At 39.4% G+C, this 19,898-nt stretch overlaps 1 protein-coding gene across 6 annotated transcripts in view; it reads right to left on the bottom strand.

Annotated features, from left to right (window-relative positions):
- TAF1 (TATA-box binding protein associated factor 1) overlaps positions 1–19,898 on the bottom strand; it is a 114,314-nt gene that overhangs the window by 9,536 nt on the left and 84,880 nt on the right. For 2 of the 6 annotated variants that reach the window (XM_023734678.1, XM_023734677.1), the window contains exons 33-39: positions 12,861–12,928; positions 12,504–12,620; positions 9,070–9,195; positions 8,184–8,285; positions 7,768–7,924; positions 6,964–7,141; positions 2,273–4,278 (exon numbers count right to left, since the gene is read on the bottom strand). In XM_023734678.1, the coding sequence (XP_023590446.1) occupies positions 4,056–4,278; positions 6,964–7,141; positions 7,768–7,924; positions 8,184–8,285; positions 9,070–9,195; positions 12,504–12,620; positions 12,861–12,928 (971 nt within the window). In that variant the 3' untranslated portion in view covers positions 2,273–4,055. Of the gene's footprint in view, positions 1–2,272; positions 4,279–6,963; positions 7,142–7,767; positions 7,925–8,183; positions 8,286–9,069; positions 9,196–12,503; positions 12,621–12,860; positions 12,929–19,898 lie in introns of those variants that run through there. The other 4 variants (XM_023734679.1, XM_023734680.1, XM_004380140.1 and 1 more) reach the window with 4 other exon arrangements.

Raw genomic sequence — 19,898 nt, 5'->3', positions numbered from 1 at the left:
AAAAAAAAAAAAAAAAAAAAAAAAATGCACAGAAGCAGGAACAATGAATGATAGCTACTATTTAATAAAATCAAGCTCCTCACATTCAACTCTTCAACATACTTGCCATCTGATTTCTGCACCCACCATTCCAAAGAAACTGCTCTCACGAGGCTCACCAACCACCAAATCCAAATGACAAAATTCAGTCCTTATCTGATTGACCTTTCTGCAAGTACTAGACATTGTTGATCACGCCATCCTTTGAAAAACTCTCCTCCTTTGGCTTCCCTGACAACAGTGTATCCTGGTTTCCTTATACTTCTGCAGCCAGTCTTTTAATGTATCTTTTTTGGTTCTTTCATTCTTTATCTTTTCAAATTAAAAAAAAGTATTTTAATTTTATCAAAGCAATACATACACATTTATATGGCAATGACAACTACTCAGCAAGGTCTTTCCTGACCATTAAATTAGCACCTCGCCCTACACACACACTCTATCACTGTTTTATTTTCTTCATAGCCTTTCTCCCTCTTATTGTCTACCTCCCTCACTAAATTCTAAGCTCTTTGAAGGGACTTTGTTTTAGTCACTGCTGTATTCAGAGCATCTAGAATAATATCCGGCACCTACTTATGGATTGAACTGTGTTCCCGCACCCCCAAAGATACGTTGAAGTCCTAACCCCTGTACCTGGGAATGCGACCTTGTTTGGGGAAATGAGTTTTTCTTTGCAGATGTTATCACTTATCATCATCATACTGGAATAGGGTGGGTCCTAATCCTTATCTACACACTAGTCTGTAACTTCTTTTCTCTCTCAAGAGATCTCTTCTCCTAAGGCAAATTTCTCTACCTATGCTAGTAACACCCCTTCCTGTTTTTACAGAGATGTCTTTCCAATAATTACCCTCTTGCTTTTTTTAACCCCTCTTTCTCTTACTGCTTTCTTCTCCTAAGCTTATCTAAGTATGCTATGTATCTTCCATCTTAAGACTTCTATTCCTCATGGCCTAGTTTCTTGAAAAAATATTCTATGATCTCTACTGTCATGTCCTCGTCTGCCATCTGTTCCTCAACCTGCTGCTAGTTGGCTTCCAATCCTACTACTTTGCTGAAACTAAGGTCACCTCATTTTACTTTATCTCTCTGTGGTATACATACTTGTCTTTTTTTTCCTTAAAATTCTTTCCTTGGCTTCAGAAATATCACTTTTCAGGTTTTCCTTCTATTTATGCCCACCCCTAAATGTTGGTTTTCACCAGAATTCTGTTCCTTCATGCTCTTTTGACTCTACACATGCTTCCTGGCTGATCTCACCTACTCCTAAGGTTGCACAAATCCTAGCGTTTATACCTATCATACTTCAAACTTACATGCTTCAAACTGAACTCAACTGTTTCTCCTACCTCCCACCCTCAGCCTGTTCACTGAATGGCAACACCATTCACCCTAAGTCAGAAACCTAGGTTCCACTCTCTCTTCCTCTACATTATACAGTCACCAAGATACACTACTTCTCATTCTATCTTACTGCCAATGCCTCAGTCACAGTTTAGGTCTCCAGCATCTCTCATTTGGCATCACTTCTCTGCCTTTTAGTCTCACCCCTCTCTGGTCCATCCATTTTCACACCGATGCCAGACTGGTCTCTCTAAAATGAGCATTTGATTCTGAGCTTGTAATCCCTATACATGTTCCTTATATTCCTGCCATACAAACTGCTAGTAGTTCCATGTTTTCATGCCCCTAAGCATTCTGTTCCTTCTGTCTAGAATGCCCTCCCATTCCTCCTGTCTGGCAAGCTCCTCACTTTTCATGATTTATCTCAAGGGTATCCTCTGTGAAGCCTTCCCTTCCTTACTCCATAAGCAGTTAGTAACTCTTGTCTCACCACAGTACCTTATAAAAAAATACTCACTCGAATGATCACTTTTTAAATTAACTTATTTACTTGTCTACCTCTCATTTGAGACCTTAAGTTCCTTGAAATTAGAAACTGTATCTTACTTCTGTATCAGTATCTAACAGACTGCTTAATAAAAACTGTTGGCTCTTTGTTTTATATACATACATATACATATACACACACACACACATATATATATATATATATATATATAAAACCATGTCTGAATTCCCACCCCACAAAAATAGGGGGCTTTATAAATGTTGACTGAATTAATACCATGTACCCACCCTGTCACCCAAAACAAAATTCTGGAAGCCACCTTCTCCTCCTCCACCCCCAAATGCCAACTAGTCATCAAATCCTGTTGATTCTATTCCCTAAAGATCTCTCAAATCCATCCCCTCTTCCCAGTGCCACAGCCCTAGTTCATACCTCATTTCCCCTTACTTGAACTAGATTTGCTCCCCTTCAAACCATTTTCCACACTGTCACTGGAATTTTTTAAATTTTTATTACAAAAATAATACATACTTATAAAAATTTAAACAATACAGAAATAAAAGTACAATACCGCACTTAGTATACATACAACCATATAACTTCCTCCCCTCCAATCTCATTACCCAGAGGTCATCACTGTGAACAGTTAGTGTTATCCTTTCAGACCTTTTCCTTTGCATATACAAGTACATATAAACACATATAAATATACACACATGGTTGTCTTTTACAAAAATGAGTTCACACCATACCTATGATTCTTCAATTTCTTCCTTCATTCAATATATAGACAATTTCTAAAACATAAATCTGATTATATCACTCCTCTAGCGCCTCATTTTCCATAATATAAAATTCACACTCATTAGTATCAAATGTAAAGCTCTTGATGATATGCTTCCTTCCCATCTTTCACTCTCATCTCTAGCCACTCCAGCATTAAAGGATTTAAATCACTGTAAATCCTTCCCAGAACAAGGCAGGTACAAACAAACAAACAAACAAACTAGGAACACACTCTGCCATTTCTAGACTTTGGCCTTTTCACTTCATGTTACACTGCCTGGACTTTCCCATCTGGCAAACTCCTAATTCTTCAACAATCAGCTTAAAAATTACCTCTAGGAAGACTTCCTTGACTTTTTCAGACATGATCACGCCTCTATTATCCCCTATACTTTATATCTAGCTTCTTAATTGCACTTTTTCTCATAGTTCTGTAATGATTTATTAACATATTTTGAATTCCACCCTCCCTCCCCCAAATTGACGGTGAGCTCTTTGGGTAAAGGGTATGTGTCTTATTTACCTTTGCATTCCAAGGATCTGATAAAGTGCTTGTCATGGAGCAGATGCTCAATAACTTTATCTATTGAGGAGTATATGCTTCTAGGAACATTTTCTGAGTACCTACTACGCACAGAACCATATCCTAAGCATGAAAAGAAACAGAAGACACAGTCTTTGCCCTAAGGAACTTACCATTTCCCTACCATTTCCCCTGGGGGCAGAGGGACAGAACACATTTACATGGCAACATATCATTTCTGACATACAGGCTGTTTCAAAGGTTTATAGTTATCTGCCTCAAATCCATTTAGGAACAAGGCACTGTATAATCAAATAAATAATATAAATAATATAAATAACTGGCAGTTTGTCTGATAGGTTTATGTTTTTAAGTGTGGTGTGGCGCAGTCTACCAGAATCCAATTCTCTGTCCCAGCAGGGGTGCTGTCACCTGTTCCAGCCTGCAAATTAGAAAACTGAGATGATACCATGCTTGGAAAATTCTGAATACATCGAGAGGACATAAAATTATTAGTCCTTTCATTTCTCTTCCTTCCCCAGGGAAAAATGATACCAAGAGCAAGAAATGGAGTTAAAGGAAGGTACTGGAGAAGAAGGAGCTCTCTCTCTCTCTCTTGTTCGGCAGTGGTGGGACGAGGGGGTTGTTTTGTTTTAAATCAAAAGGTGACACTGCCCCAGGAAGATCAGGAGAGGTAATTTATTATCATTTACTACTTTTTTAAAGGGTAAGGTGTTAGTTAATCTGGTGATTCCAGGATCAGACACTGTACAAATATAAACAAATTGGGGAAAGGTGAACCACCTAGGCTGGAGAACAGGGAAGGCTAACCAAGGAGGCCCAAAGGAAGCCTCAATCATCAGAGTCCAAGTCACTGTCCCCAGCAATGGAGTGGAAATCCTCACTGTCCTCCTCGTCCTCTGACAGGTGGACCTGGCTTAGTACACTCGGCCCAGAGCGCTGCTCTTCCTCCTCCTCATCTTCTTCCTCCTCTGATACCTCATACCCACCGATGCTGCTGAAGCTTGTGTCTTGGGTGTTCGACTTGGGATCAGGCTCCTCATAGCTCCCATAACTGAGAAGAGAAACATGTCATCTCTCAAGCTCGGGCACCATCCTCAAGCTGACCAGTCCCATTCTCAGTGTTACCAAGGGATCAGCCCATCTCATCTCCCCTGAACACTAAAATGACTGGATCTGGACTGTTCTACAGATCCCGGAGAGAAAAATAATCCTGTTCAGAAACATGAACTTGCCAACTTCATTCATATACACAAGAACCTGAATGAAAGAAACTCCCCTACACCTGAACAACGCACACTGCCAACCTGTATGACCATAAATGCTCTGACAGCCTCATGGTTTCATCTACCACTTACAGCCTCACTCACCTACATATCCAGTTAGTCAACAGTCATGAAGATTCTACCTCTTCAATATATCCTGTCTCTATCCCCTCCTTCCATCTCTACTGACTGTCTTCCCTTACTTAGTCCATCGTGATCTCTGGCCTACATTACTGAAATAAAGTCTTCAAGCCTCCAGTCTTGCCTCCTCCAATTCATTCATATTCAGTCTTCACACTTCTGCCAGAGTGCTCTTTATTTTTTGTTTGTTTGTTTATTCTTAATTTTACTTAAAAAAAAAATCACACAAGTAAAATACTGCACGTTCACTGGTAAAAAATCAGAACATAGAACACCAGGAAAAAAAAATCACCAATAACCCCACCACCCAGAGATACTCTTTTGGTATATGACTTTCCAATTTTTTTTCTATGCAGTTATATGCTTAAACATTTTTTTTTTAATTTACAAAATTGGGATACTCTACATACTCTTTAGGAATGTGTTTTCACTAATGATAGATAATGAACATTTTTCCATGTCAATAAACACACATCTATAGCATTTTAATAGCTGCATGCTATTCCACTTATAGCTGTAACATGATTTAAGTCTCTCACTAAGACATTTAAGCTATCTCCAATTTTTCCACTATTAGAAACAATGCTGTGATAACATCATTGAACAAACATCTTGATGAAGGTGTTTTATTATTCCCATAGAATGATTTCCTAAACATGGAATATTGGGCAAAGAGGATGTACATATTTTTAAGTTTTTGATTTATAATGATAAATTACTATACTTCCCAGAAAGTATCAATTTACATTACCACCAGTAGAATGTCCATTTTTCTCACACCCTCTCCAACACTGGGCATTGCCATTCATTTTAATCTTTGTCAATCTGACAGGTAAAAAATTGTAGCTCACTGTTTTACTGCCTTTCTCTGATTATTAAGGAATGTATTTTTTCATATATGTATTGGTTATTTGCATTTCTTTTGTGAAACATTAGCTCATGTCTTGCCCATTTTTCTTCCGGGGCAGAACAACCTTTCTAAAATGTAAATCTGATCATACTACACTCATTCAATGCCTGCCCAAAACTGCCAAAACTTTCAGGCCCTTCATGAATTGGTCCTTACCTATATCTAAATCATCTCTGACCACTCTTATATTGATCAATCAAAAGCTCCAGCCACACTGAGCTATTTGTGTTCTCTAAAAGTGTTTCATGCCTCCGTGTCTTCACACACGTAGTACCCTTCTTCTCTGGAATGCCCTTTTGCTTTCTTCTTCATCTAGCTAATTCCAATTCGTATTCAGCTCAGTTTCCTTCTCTAACCAGCTCCCCTCTTCCAACCCCTACCCAAGCTCCAGAAAAATCCTGTGGTTGCCTATCACAGCATTTATCACGTTATATACTGTGATTGCCTGTTTACCTGTTTTAGGTCTCCCACTAGACTGAACTCCTTGAAGGAAGGGATCACATTTTAGTTATTTTTGTACTGGTGATAAACATTTGCTGAATGAATAAGTAAGACTAACTGCTTGCTGGACGTCCAAAGCCAAATTCATTTTTTGCCTCCTTTCCCACCCCATCTAATACCTGTTCTTCCTCTTTTCTATCACAATGACATTCCCAGATTCATTATTCATCTGACTTAGTTACCTCCTAAATCCAAATGATCTACCTTCTAAATAGCTCTGGAATACATTCCTTCATTTTCCCCCTCCTCCTGACAGATCCTCATCATCTGTCCCACATTGCCCTAAGAGTTATTTAATATACAATTTTTAAGTTACTTCCTTTTCCTTAAAGTGAAAATTTCCATTACCCATAGGAAAAAATCCAAATGTCTTAACATGTCATTTAAGGTCTTCCACAATATAATCCCTTGCTAGTATTTCCGGCGTCTCAACTCCCAACAACCTTCTTCAGCTCTGCAACATACTTATGTTATCTTACATTTCTGTGCCTTTTAAACATATCGTTCCATCTATAAAGATCTCCCCACCTGCTGCCACCATATTTACTTAGTAGACTCCTATCCATCCTTTAAGGCCCAGTTCAAATGTTTCCTCATCTGAGAAACTTTCCCTGATTACTCCAAGCAGAGTAAGACACTCCCCTCCTCAGTGGTACCTTGGCACTTTGAACTTACTTATGCTATAGCACTTATCACATTGTATTAGTAATGATTTGTTTGTGTCAGTCTCTTCCACTAGACTTTGAGCTCCTCAAGGGCAGGATATGTCTTGCTCCTCTGTATCCCCAGGGCCTAGCACAGTGCCTGGCCCTAGCAGGTGCTCAGGAAATGTTTGATGGATGAAAGTAATCTGATGCTGAGCCCTCTGACATCATAGCTGGGCACTGATGCCACAGCCCTGTAGCATGTTGCTGCCGATTACCTGATGTTGCTATCCTCCAAACCATGGGAAGCCTCCCCACCGTCTCCCTCATAGGACATCATGCTTTCTTCATTATCCATGCCCATCCTCGTGTTCTCCTGAAGCATGTGGGGCTGTTTGGGTCTAATCCCACTGGACCCCACATCAGAGTCACTTCCACTTTCACTCAGCTGGATAGCTGTAAAAAGAGATAGATCCTGCTTCATCAAGTGATAAGCTTGATAGAATTAACATCTTTGGCCTGGTCTTCCAAAACCAGCCACTCTCACACATCTACACAGGCATCCTGCCCATACTTACTCCTCCCCTCAAAGGTCTCTCTTTTAACTGCCTAGGGTCAACAATGGCAAGATCTGTAGCTGGGAAATGGAATCCAAATAATCATTTACTTTTTCCATCTCAATCCAACTACCTGTTTTTTTCCCCCCATCATCTCCTCCTATACTTTCTCCCTGCTACTGCAGGGGGACATTCCAAATCAGGATTTTTTTCTTAATTTTTCTTCCTGTTGCCACACCTCACACTTCTTTCTCATCTTTAGCAAGTATTTAAATCAAAGATGCTACTTAGGCATTGCCTTTTCCCCTGCCATCTTTTTTACCTCCTGTACTGTATTTCTTCACTTCCTCTGAGACTAAGGAATATGATCATCCTATGAGCAAGTGCTCAGTACTCTCAGGTCTATTAATGGGACTTCAAAAAAAGAGCGAGAATCTGATAACAGCGTATGTGGCCAAGAGCTTCCTTGTCCTAAGGGTGCTATGGTGAGCTATACAGGAACAAAAACAAAGGAGTAAGACTTACCAGAAAAGGGATTATCTCCTTCTTCATCACTCCCAGCATCTTCCTCATCATCCTCTCCTTCAGACATAAGCAAATCCTCATATAGGACACTGGCTTGAGGCTGTTGCACAGTTCCTTCCTCTTCATCTGCAAGATCACCATCTCCATCTTCACCTTCCTGAATGAGACCAGTTGAGGGTCAGAGTCCCATCAACTGACCAAGTAAGAGACCAGAAGCCACCACCAGCCACCCTTGCTGCCTCACAAGAATTTTTGTGGATAAACTTGTTTAGCTGGTTCCAAGTATTAACGTCACAATGGGGGCTCACTATGGAGATCTTCTGATACCACCATGGGATTTGGCCTGTCCCGTAGTTTGGGGGTTCCTATCATATAAGGGTATAATGTAACCATAAGCTTTCTGTAAGCATACTCACTGGGGCTGGAGTCTTAGGTTTCCCATCCTCCTCCTCCTCATCATACCCTTCAATATCTACATCAGAGTCTTCCTCGCCCAGCCTACCTCGGCCCTGGTGCATCTGAGTAAGGAACACAAATAGCACATCATTGAGGGACGTGCCTGTAGGAGGAGTTAACCAAGGGCTCTCACCCAGGATTGATGCTCCTCCCTGATATCCCAGCCAATCCCACTGTTAGTGGGGGCTGTTTACACAGCTCAAGGCATGTGCATTTTCCCCCATTGATTCTTTGGAAATAAGAGGTAGGATAAAAACCCAAAGAACAGGAAGGTCCTGGTCTACTCTTACTGTATCATCAAAGGGAGACTCTTCTTTTCTAACCCAAGCTTTCTTAGCTTGTGTTGGACTCTTTGGGATAGAAAAACCCTCCAGAGTTTTATACTCTTCAGTGGAACCTGACTGAGAACAGCCGATAGAATTTTCAGATCAGGAGTTTCTTCTGACACCTCTAAACAGGCTAATTATTTTTTAGTTTAACAAATCATTCTAATTTAGATTATAACATGCGTATAGTAAAACAGCAAGGCAATTATTCTGAACTCTGTCTCTGAATGCAGTTGGTCCTTCTAGTCACCTGTCAGGTTGCTCTGATGCCTGTTATACTTTTCACACTTGTGATTTCCCTGCAGTTCTGCTGTGCCTGATTCTGTCCATGGGGACAGACAGAAGACAATGCCAGTCATGTGACCTGCCACCATCTCACCTTGAAATCACATTTCTAAGCCTTCATTCCCAGGGTCAAGGGGCCCAGTCATCCTGATGTATTTCACATACCATGACTGCGCCTCTACCCTCCACCCCTAAGCATACTATCAATATCACTAAAAGAAAAAGAACATCCTACCTGTGTTACTTGCTTTTCTGGAGTGGTAGTGGGAATATCCAGGACAGACATATTGCTCTCATCTTGAAATACAGAGGCATCTCGAGACATACTGAGGGATGTGTTGGTATCATACAAATCAGGAGGCTGTGGCACAAAACATAGAATTTAGCTTTTTGTTTAGGGAACTGAGTAAGAAATGCAGAGAACTCCCTTTAGAGCATTCACTGCAGAAAAATGTCATGCAGAGCAATCCAGATAAAGAGAAAATACAGTTTGGCATAGTTTCATGGACAGGTTTTTGGGAATCGTACAAATGGGAATCTCTAACAGAGAGGCATCTGATGTATCTGATCAGAAGCCTGAAACAGAAAAGCATTAAAACTATGGGACAAGTCTACATCCTAAAAGCCTTTCTGATCAATAATCTAGCTTGTTCTAAGCCTTGTTTTAATGTTTATAGGCTCAGCTTTTATGACCAGTGTTATATTTTGATTTAGAAGCATCTAAGAGGAAATGAGATAATGGGCTTACAATTCTGACAAAAGCATGGAATGATCTGATAGCTACAAGCTTGTTAGAGGATTCCATGACACAAAATGGTGTGGTGAAAAACCATGGGCTTTGGAGTAAACTGCCCTGGATTTGAGTCCTGGCTCCACCACCTACTAGCTGAGTAACTTTAACAAATTACTTTCTCTCTCTAATCCTTAGTTTCCTCAATGATAAAACATGGATGGTAATGTCTACCTCACAGGGTTGTTATAAGAATTAAAAGATATGTGTAAGCTCCTTACCCAATGCCTGTTACTCAATAAATAACTTCCCTCTTCCCTCCCCTGAAAAGAACAGAGAATTAGCCAACGGGCCATTCAGTGATAGGAGGGAAGGAAGGACTAATAAAGAGGAGGCTAGGAAAGAGTTACCTAAAAAGTCTGGCTGAGGGTAGAAATACTATGTAGCTGTTTAAAAAAATAAGGCTTCAAACACTACTTAGTGAAATGATAAAATGCTCATAATATAAAGTGAAAAGAACAGGACACAAAACCATCTCGACCAATTTCATTTTAAAGTGTGTCTATAAATGTACACTCACATATACAACACAGATTAGAAAGAAACATTATCAAAATGTTCACAGTGGTTGGTTTTTTCTGAGTGGTGGAACCGGTTACAGGTGACTTATTTTCTTCTTTGTATTTCCCAATTTTTTACAATGAACTTGTTACTTTTATCAACCCATATATGCTACTTTTTTAATAACACAAACAAACAAGCAGGCAAGGCTGAGAAGAGAGCTTTGGATAAAGAACAGGAAAACAGAATTCAAAGCATTACAGAACAGATAAAACAGCTATGGAAGAGAAGGGAAAATCAGGCAATGAAATTCTGCAAAATCTTATAGGGTAGTATGAAATATAAGGAATGGCTGTGTGGGACTGCAACGCACGCTGTTTTAGATAAAGTGTTAAGCTGAATGTACGATACAATGCAAGCTAGGTTGGAATAGCTGACTGAAAATACATGATTAACTACCACCACTTATAATTTGGAAGCAATGTATGATTACTGTCATGCTTGTATACACCGGAATTGTATTAAGACCAGTTAAACTTATGCAAACACTCTCTAATAACATTTGGGTTTGAGAGTAGTAAGGACAGTCACTCATGAGCATCTTCCTCAAATTAAGACATCATGAGTTGGGCTTACTATCTCAAATTGTATATACACGAGCGAAAAGAATGACGAAAGGATGAACTGGAATAATGAAGCAGCACGTTCTACTATGGAGGAGCCGTACTGGTGCAGTGGTTAAAAGCTATGGCTGCTAACCAAAAGGCTGGCAGTTCGAATCCACCAGCTGCATCTTGGAAATCCATCTTATAGGGTCGCTATGCGTTGGAATCAACCTGATGGCAACGGGTTTAATGTTCTACTAAACTACTCTTCATAGGAGACACTTTAACTACACCAAACAATAGCTACTGCTCAGGAGGAAGAACAGTTGCCAGATTTTCCTCAGCTATTTCAGGTAACTTATGAGGGATAGGGAAGAAAGGAAAAAGATGACTTTTGAGTCTAAGGCTTTGACTTACCAAACAACTAGGCTTAGGCTTCTAGACGAGAGCAAACCATTTGCCACTTAGTAGCTAGACTCTCTTGGGGAATGATGGCTAATACCCAGGCTTTAACTTACCAGAAAGGGCCTCGTGAAAGCTGTGGGCCTATTAGTAAAGAGGGCCTTCCTGGGCAACATCACTCACCCAAGACCCCTTGACCCAATCTGCCCACACACTCCAAGAGCCTTTCCTTGTTCTGGGCCTGGAAGAAGTATCTGAGGGTTCTTTGTACCTGGCCCCTCAGTAACCTAGGTTTTGGGGTAAAAGAAAAAGTAAAAGAGAGATAGATAGGGAGAGATCACACAGGTTGCATTATCAGTTCAGAGTGAAACCTGGGTAGAATGAAAAAAAAATTCCTGTGGATACTGGGAAAATTGAGCATTAAAACATTTGGCTAAATTTGAAAGGGCCTCTGGAAGCTTTATAGACAACTTTCATACAGCAAAGGAAAAACACATTTACTGAATGTCTACTTTGTGTCAGGCACGTGAACCTATTTATGTTTACAACCACCTTCAAAAGTAGATTTTAGAGAAAAAGAATCTGAATTAGAGAGGTTAATTTAACTTCTGAAGATCACAAAGCTAACAGTAACAGAGCTAAGACTAAAGTCCAGATCCGTTTTATGCCAAAGCTCATGCACTTTTCACTCTATCATAGTGCTTCCAACACAGAAACTATACACCAGTTATATTTGGCTAATTTCTAGTCTTCAAATATCCCAGCCTTCCAAGAGCATACATAAAATATAAATCAGAGGTTCAGTCAGACCAGAAAGGCTAAAAATATCTTATTCATCCTGCTCCCTAGTCCTCTGATACATGCAAATTTAAGAACATTATAATTATCTGTCTTCATTCACTAGGAGAGGGAGTCAATCCAGGAAAATGGATGATATCTAAGCTACATGAAATATCTCTGAGGGAATGAATAACTGGGATCTATAGGGCACAGGAACAATGTGGCCCATGTCTGTAACTGAGAAGTCCATTCTCTAGGGATGTCCTAGAGCCCCAACTCATGAACAAGAGAGCTCCAGAGACTCAAAGGATGCCTCTGGCCACAGCAGTCAGGAATGTGGTATTCTCAAATCCTGCTTAAACAACTAAAATCCCCACCCCATTCATTCATCCACAGCTGCCTCTTCTGAATTCAACAAGGCCACCAAGACCCATGGCCCTCACTCACCTTAGCCTTTGAGAAGACAAGAAAGCACACGAAAGGCATATGAAGAGGAAGGACAGAGAAGAAGGGTATCTCAGTAAATAGATCTGTTAACATGCTCCCAATTTCCCAAACCAACAAGAAAACTGTACTAGTCCTCAGACTCACCTGAGGTGTGTAGGGCCCTGGAGTCATTGGGTCCAGGCTTTCTAATTCCGCTTCCTCCAACGCTGCTTCTTTAGCTGTACAAATATCCTTCTCAAGTTGAGTCAAATGCTCATCATACTGAGAAATAAGAAAACTAATGAATTCATCATGAATATACAATTTATAATCAATTACTGATTCAAAATAATTTACAAATTCATAAAACACATTCAACAAGTGTTTTAGGCACTGGGGATACAAAAGTAAACAAAACAGACCCCCCCACCAAAAAAAAATTCCTATCCTTCATGGAGCTTATATTCCAGTAGCAAGGTACAGATGATAATCAAAATAAGTACATAGTATTTTACCACCTACCTCAGTCAATGTTTGGTAACAGACGTTCACAATCTCCTGAGCAGTCTTAGTATACTGACTGTCAGGCCCTATAAATGAGAAAAGAAAATGCCATTACTTTTGCAATCTTCACAGTTCCAGAATTTCATATTCTGTCATTAGCAGTAGCTCCCATTATCCCAGATCCAGAAAATCATTTAAAGCTTTAACTTGGACTCTTGCTCTACTTTTGGAGGTGGAAAATGTCAAACATACACAAAAATAGAACTATGTAATGATCCCCAAGTGTCCATTAGCCAGCTTCAATAATTATAAACATATGGCCAGATCTTGTTTTACTTATACCTCGTATCTATTTTCCACATTCCCCAAATTATTTTGAAGCAAATTCCAGCATCATATCATTTTGCCCATAAATTGTTCAGTATGTGTCTCTAAGGACTGTTTTAGAAAATAACTCAGATCTAAAATAATTAACAATTCCTTGATATCAAATATCCAGTCAATATTTAATGTCCCCCAATTGTTTCACAAATGTTCTTTTACATTGATCTCTTCAAACCAGAATCCAAACAAGGTCCACATATTGGCTAATGTGAATCTTTCACCTATAAAGTGGTTTTTATTTTTTAGCATTTTTTTATTTAATTTGTTGTAGTTTAAGTGAAAGTTTACATTTCAAGTTAGTCTCTTATATAAAAATTTATACATACATTGTTATGTGACCCTAATTGCTCTCCCTATACTGTGACAGCATACTCCTCCTTTCCACCCGATTTCCCATGTCCATTCAACCAGCTCCTGACCCTCTCCGCCTTCTCATCTCACCTCCGGACAGAAGCTGCCCATTTAGTCTCATGTACCTACTTGAGCTAAGAAGCACACTCTTCACGAGTGGGATTTTATGTCCCACAGTCCAGTCCAATCTTTGTCTGAAGAGGCTCGGAAACTGTTTTAGTTCTGGGCTGATAGAGAATCCAGGGGCCATGCTTACTGGGATTCCTACAGTCTCAGACCATTAAGTCTGGTCTTTTTACTAGAATTTGAGTTCTACACCCTACCTTTCTCCTGCTCCATTAGGGACTCTCTGTTGTGTTCCCTGTCAGGGTGGTCACTGGTGGTAGCCAGGCACCATAAAGTGATTCCTAATTAAAGTATACAGTTCTCTGCATAGCCGTAGTTACAAGTTGCAAACTGGTGGCCTTCAGGTCAATCCAGTTTTGTTTGGCCCACATAAAAAAAAAAAAATCAGTTCAGTCTGTGAAAATGGATTGAGCTGTACACCCATGATATAAAGACTTTTCTGTATGTAAATTATATCTCAATTAAGGCATGTGCACCCCAGGATGCCATAGTTCCTAACAGGTCTGCTTAACTCATTTATGCCTGAACCCTGAAGACATGTGAGTTTTCAATCCCTGCCTTAAATGCTTTCTAATAGTCTTCAATATACCTGTTCATTCATTCACAAAACATTTCTGAATGCCTTCTATGTGCCAGGAATTACATGCAGAAAAGAATAAGATACAGACCATATCCTCAAGAAGCTTATAGTCTAGTATAGTGAGATAAGCATATAAACAAATAAGAGGGCTAAAATGCAGTAAAAAAATACATACAGGGTTCAGTAAAGGCACAAAGGAGGAAGTGACCAATCCTGGGAGGGAAGAGAAATTAGGAAAGGCTTCACAGAGAAATTGAACACACAGTTTATCAGGATATAAAAGAAAAAAAAAAGTGCATGTGAAGCTTCCATGCCATACCTACAAGCTTTTAGATGAACAAAGAAGTCTCCTTCAGGTAAAACTTTTCACAACTACAAGCAATCTATTCTTTAAAAGATGTAAAATAACATCGTGACCTTACACAAGCTGCCTGTGCCAAACACATATCAACTAGAAAGAAAACTACATCAGTTCTAAAATATTTAGGACATATATAAAGACAGCCAGAGCTGCCTCAAGATAAAGAATAGTTTGAGTGATACCCGTTGCCTTCGAATCAATTCTGACTCACAGTGACCCTACGGGACAGAGCAGAACTGCCCCCCCAGGGTTTCCAAGGAGTGGCTGGTGGATTCAAACTGCCAACCTTTTGGTTAGCAGCCGTAACACTTAACCACTGTGCCACCAGGACTCCTAGTTTCAGTGATAGGAAGACTTGTAATCTCTTGAGGCCACCAGTAAGCTGGTCCTCAAAAAACTGATGAAGACAGACTGCAGAAGTTATCAGATGACCATATTTTACATACATCAGGGGGTTCAAGGAATATACCTACTCCCTACTGTGCTCCCTACTTACACCTTTATATGATGATGATTTGAGAAAAAAACCCGTATTTATAATAAAGACTTCTTTTCTGATCTTTGGACCTGTATACAGCTAACTGCCTACTAAAAATCTTCACTTGGCTGTCCTACCTCAATACAAAACCAGAAACAAAACCAGTTGCATTCCATAGGGTTTTCAAGGCTGTGATCTTTCCAAAGCAGGCTGTTGGGCCTTTCTTCCAAGGCACCTCTTGGTAGGTTTGAACTGCCAGCCTTTCAGTTAGTAGTCCAGTGCTTAACTGTTTGCACCACCCAGGGACTCTTCAATACAGCATACCCCAAATTGAACTCTATCAGCATTTGTTCAAGACCGCTCCTCCTACATTTCCTATATTAGGCAATGACACCACCATCCACCCAAGCGCCCAAGCCAGAATTTTGGATGTCATCTGATATATTATCCTTCCAAAAATAATTTTTTTTAAGTATGAAAGTATTACACGCTCACTTATAAAAACTTCAAATACGTAAGTGCAAACAAGTATAAAGTGAAAATTACCCTCTATTTTAATCTCCCTTCAGTAATTTTACTTTCCAAAGATAACCACTTTTAACAGTTTGGTATCTATACTTCCAGCCTTTTGCTATATATACATGGAAATTCACACTTATTTTTAAAAACATAAATAAGATCATCAGAGGTCACAAACTAGCAGCCCCGCGGCCAAATGTGGCCCGTAGAGAGGCATGTTTTATTTGATACACAGCGTTCTTATCAAATTTATATTAGATGCCAACATTTAAAGATTAGGAGATTAGACAAAAAATTTTGACATATAATCAATCATATGCCCAGTTTCTCCTGCAAAAGAACTGGAAATACTTTATGGCAACAATTGAGCTAAACAGTGACTGACCCCTTTAGATGGGGTACATATCTCTAGTTCATCACTCCCCACTTTACCTACTTCATTCATTTCTGTCACCTGTCTGGCCTCTCTATAGGATTTGAATTTGTGATCCTTCATAAATATACTACTGAGTAACCTAGTTTTCAACAATACATCTTGGATATCTTCTGATATTAGCATATACAAATATACAGTATTTGGTAGCTAAATCTACCATTTTGATAGCTAAACAGTGTTCCATCATATAGATGTACCATAATTTAACCGATTTCCTATTTTGGATATGTAGAATGCTCCCATGTTTTTACAAACAATGCCGCAAAGAACATTTGTACATATGCCTTTGCACGCTTGTGCAGTATTCCCTAGAAGTGAAATTGCTTCATTAAAGGGAATGAACATTTACAGTTTGCTAAAGTTTGTAAGGTACCCTGGTGGCACAGTGCTTAATGTGCTCGGCTGCTAACCTAAAGGTCGGAGGTTCAAATCCACTAGCGACTCCATGGGAGAAAGATGTGGTGGTCTGCTTCCGTAAAGATTACAGCCTTGGAAACCCTATGGGGCAGTTCTACTCTGTCCTATATGGTCACTATGAGTTGGAATCGACTCAACGGGAATGTGGTTTTTTGTTTAAAGAGTTTGTAGCAATTTTATGTTTCCTCCTAGAGCATAAGAGTGCTTGGCATCATCTTCAATTCTCCTTATCCTTTACCCATAACTCCCCACTTACAACCATTTAGGAAGGTATCAATTCTTCCTCCTCAATATCTCTAGAATCTATCCCCGTTTTTCCATTCTTACTGCTACTTAGCTCAGTATTTCTAACTACTGGTCTCCATATCTCACTCTCTTCCAATTCATTCTTTAGACTGCTTCCAGAATGTCCTTACTAAAACACCTGATATGTCCCTCTCTCCTTTTAAAGGCTTACTGTGACCTAATAGGCCCTTCATGATCTGGCCCATCTACCTACCTTCAAAACTTCATTTACCACCACCCAATCCAGCTCCCACTCTGTGCCCACTCAAATATTTGCACTTCCTTGTCCAAGGTACTTTCATCTACTTTTGCATTTGTGTCCTCTGCCTGGAATTTCTTCCCCACCCTTCTCCACTTGACTATCTGCTTGGCACAGTAAGCCCTCTATAAAAAGTTAGCTATTATAGTTTATAATCCTTCAAAATTCAACTCAGAAGTCACTTCCTCTAGGAAGTTTCCTGCCTCCCATACCAGTAAAAAACTTGAAAAGCATTACAAAAGATGAAAATGAATTCTAACCCCACATCCCAGAAATAATCACTATTATCACTTTAGTGTGTTTTCTTCCAGTCTTTTTTCTATGTATATACATTTTTTATTTAAAAAGTATAGCTGAGATATAAAATGTACACTTTTTGTGTTCTACTTTTCTCATTTAACACGGTGAACATTTTTGGTCCTTAGTTTTCAAAGAGCTTTTAGTGTTAACATACAATCCCTCACACAGATGGCACTATAACTAATCATTCCCTTTAACCATTCAGGTTGTTTACAATTTCTCATTAATAAATTATTACGAACATTTTTGTCTGTATCTCTGATTAGGACAGATTATATATACTCTTAATATGTGCTAAGCACTTACATATTTTATTAATCTTCACAACAACCTTCTGAGGAGGTTGTTATTATTATTACCATTTTACAGATAAGAAAGCAGAGGCTAAGTTATGTGCCCAAAGTCACACTGCTATTATGTGGTGGGACCAATATTCAAATCCAAGTCTACCTGACTATAAAATTTGTTTGCGTAACTATTTTTAAGACTATCAATGCTATCAAATAGTTTTCCAGAAACGTCTTAATGTTTTATACTTCAACAGCAATATGTGAGAACACCTGTCTCACCATACTCTCACGACCATTGAGTACTTCCATTAAAAAACGTTTTTAGCTTATCTAATAGGTGAAAAAATGGTACCTCTTTGTTTCAATTTGCATCTTTGATTACTAGTACAACTGAATATTCATGTGTATTAGCTATTTAACTTTTGTCTTCTGTGATTTGTCTGTATACCCCCTCTGCTTATTTTTTCTATTAGCACCATCTAGGTTTAGATACATTCCTCAAAAATCTGCCCTATGTCTTAAGCCAGCTATCACCAGACCAAGCAGCCTTTCTGGAACTCTTTCTTATTATTTGCTATAATCTTTTTTTAGACATCTGTGAGCCCATCAACACTTCTATTACCAGAATTCTGGTTGAGTAGTTTTAGTTGTTTTCAGGAGACAACACTGAAGAGATAATTAAGCTGGCAAAGGGCATTTCCCCTCTAATTTCCAGTGAGCAATATAAAAAGAGCAACATAAAGAAAGTGGATTCTTTCAACCCAACAAACAGAACAAAAATATAAGGCTCATCTCCTACACTTTCCTTAATGAAATACCTATGTTCGAGTTAAGTATAGTTCCCTGAACTTGCCCTGTTCATTCCTTCATGATCCTGAACATTCTGTTCTCTGCCTAGAATGCCCATTTCCTTATCTGTCTTTCTGGTTGTCCCCTACCTCACCACCTCCCTCTAATTCTCTGTCTCTACTATCTGGCAAATTTACAGCCACACTACATGGGTAGCTGCTAAATATTGCTGGAGAAAAGTCATGTATCATATGGATTCTTAAGTGAGACCTCAGTATGCTAGGCAATTCTCTCATATGCCCTTAGCTCCTCTTCTACTTTTCTTAAGCAATTATTCCACTGGTATACCTATTTCCCCAGACCTCCCCCTCTAAACACTGTCCTCAGCATTCTCCTTGCTTTCTACTTCAAAAAACTAAAAAATATAGGGCATGAACACCCTCAAACTTTTTCCCCAATGCATAAAACTTGTTTTATCCACATCCATCCTTTTCTTTTTCCTTCTTGTCTCAGTAGAGTAAGTCTCCTTCCTCCCATTTAAAGCTAGTCATTTTGCCTGTGGCTCTATATTCCAGCTTCTCTCAACTCCTCAAGGACCTCTACTCCATTAATTATCCCTTCTCTCTCTCACATCTACTTCTTCCACTATTAGCTCTCTTCATGCTAGACAATCCCCTTATCTATTAACAGGCTAATAAACTCTAACCTTAAGGTACTCTACAGCCCCCTCTAGTGACCATTCTATAGCTCTACGCTCCATCACAGCTACCCGTTATCTGTTGCTATAGAGTCAATTCTGACTCATAGCAACCCTACAGGACAGAGAACTGCCCCAAAGGGTTTCCAAGGAGCAGCTGGTGGATTCGAATTGCCGATCTTTTGGTTAGCAGCCTGAAGTCTTAACCACTGCTCCACCAGGGCTCCCCATCACAGCTAGTTTTCTTGGAAGAATAGTCTCTACTTTCTCCCTTCCCATTCACTACCCAAACAACTACAATTTGACCTCTGTTCTCCCACTCCATTGAGCTCAGGTCAACTCCGTATTGTTAAAGTTAAGGAGGCTTTCTCACTTTACTGTCCTTATCTTACCTGACTTTTCTTCAGCAATACTGTTCACTCCCTTCCTTGACATTACCTCCCTCTTGGGATCTGTGACAGCATTCTCTCTTACTTTCCTTCCTACACTTCCTTCTCCATGTCCTTCAACAGCTGCTTCTCTTCTGCCTATCCCCTAAAACATCAGTGTTTGCTAGGACTCTGCCCTCTACTGTTCTTCTAACTCTATGTATGATGCCTTAGATTATCTCATTCTCTTCCCGTGACTTTCAAATCTCTATCGAGGCCAGACCCATCCTTTTTTGAACTTTTTTTTTTAAACTGTACTTCAGGTGAAGGTTTACAGAACAAATAGTTTCTCATTAAACAGTCAGTACACATATTGTTTTATGGTATTGGTTAACAACCCCATGACATGTCAACCC

The sequence above is a fragment of the Trichechus manatus genome, unplaced genomic scaffold (assembly GCF_000243295.1).
Source record: "Trichechus manatus latirostris isolate Lorelei unplaced genomic scaffold, TriManLat1.0 scaffold00070, whole genome shotgun sequence".
Taxonomy (NCBI): Eukaryota; Metazoa; Chordata; class Mammalia; order Sirenia; family Trichechidae; genus Trichechus; species Trichechus manatus.
Note: the sequence above shows the minus strand (reverse complement) of the source record. Positions and strands in the feature narration are given on the sequence as shown.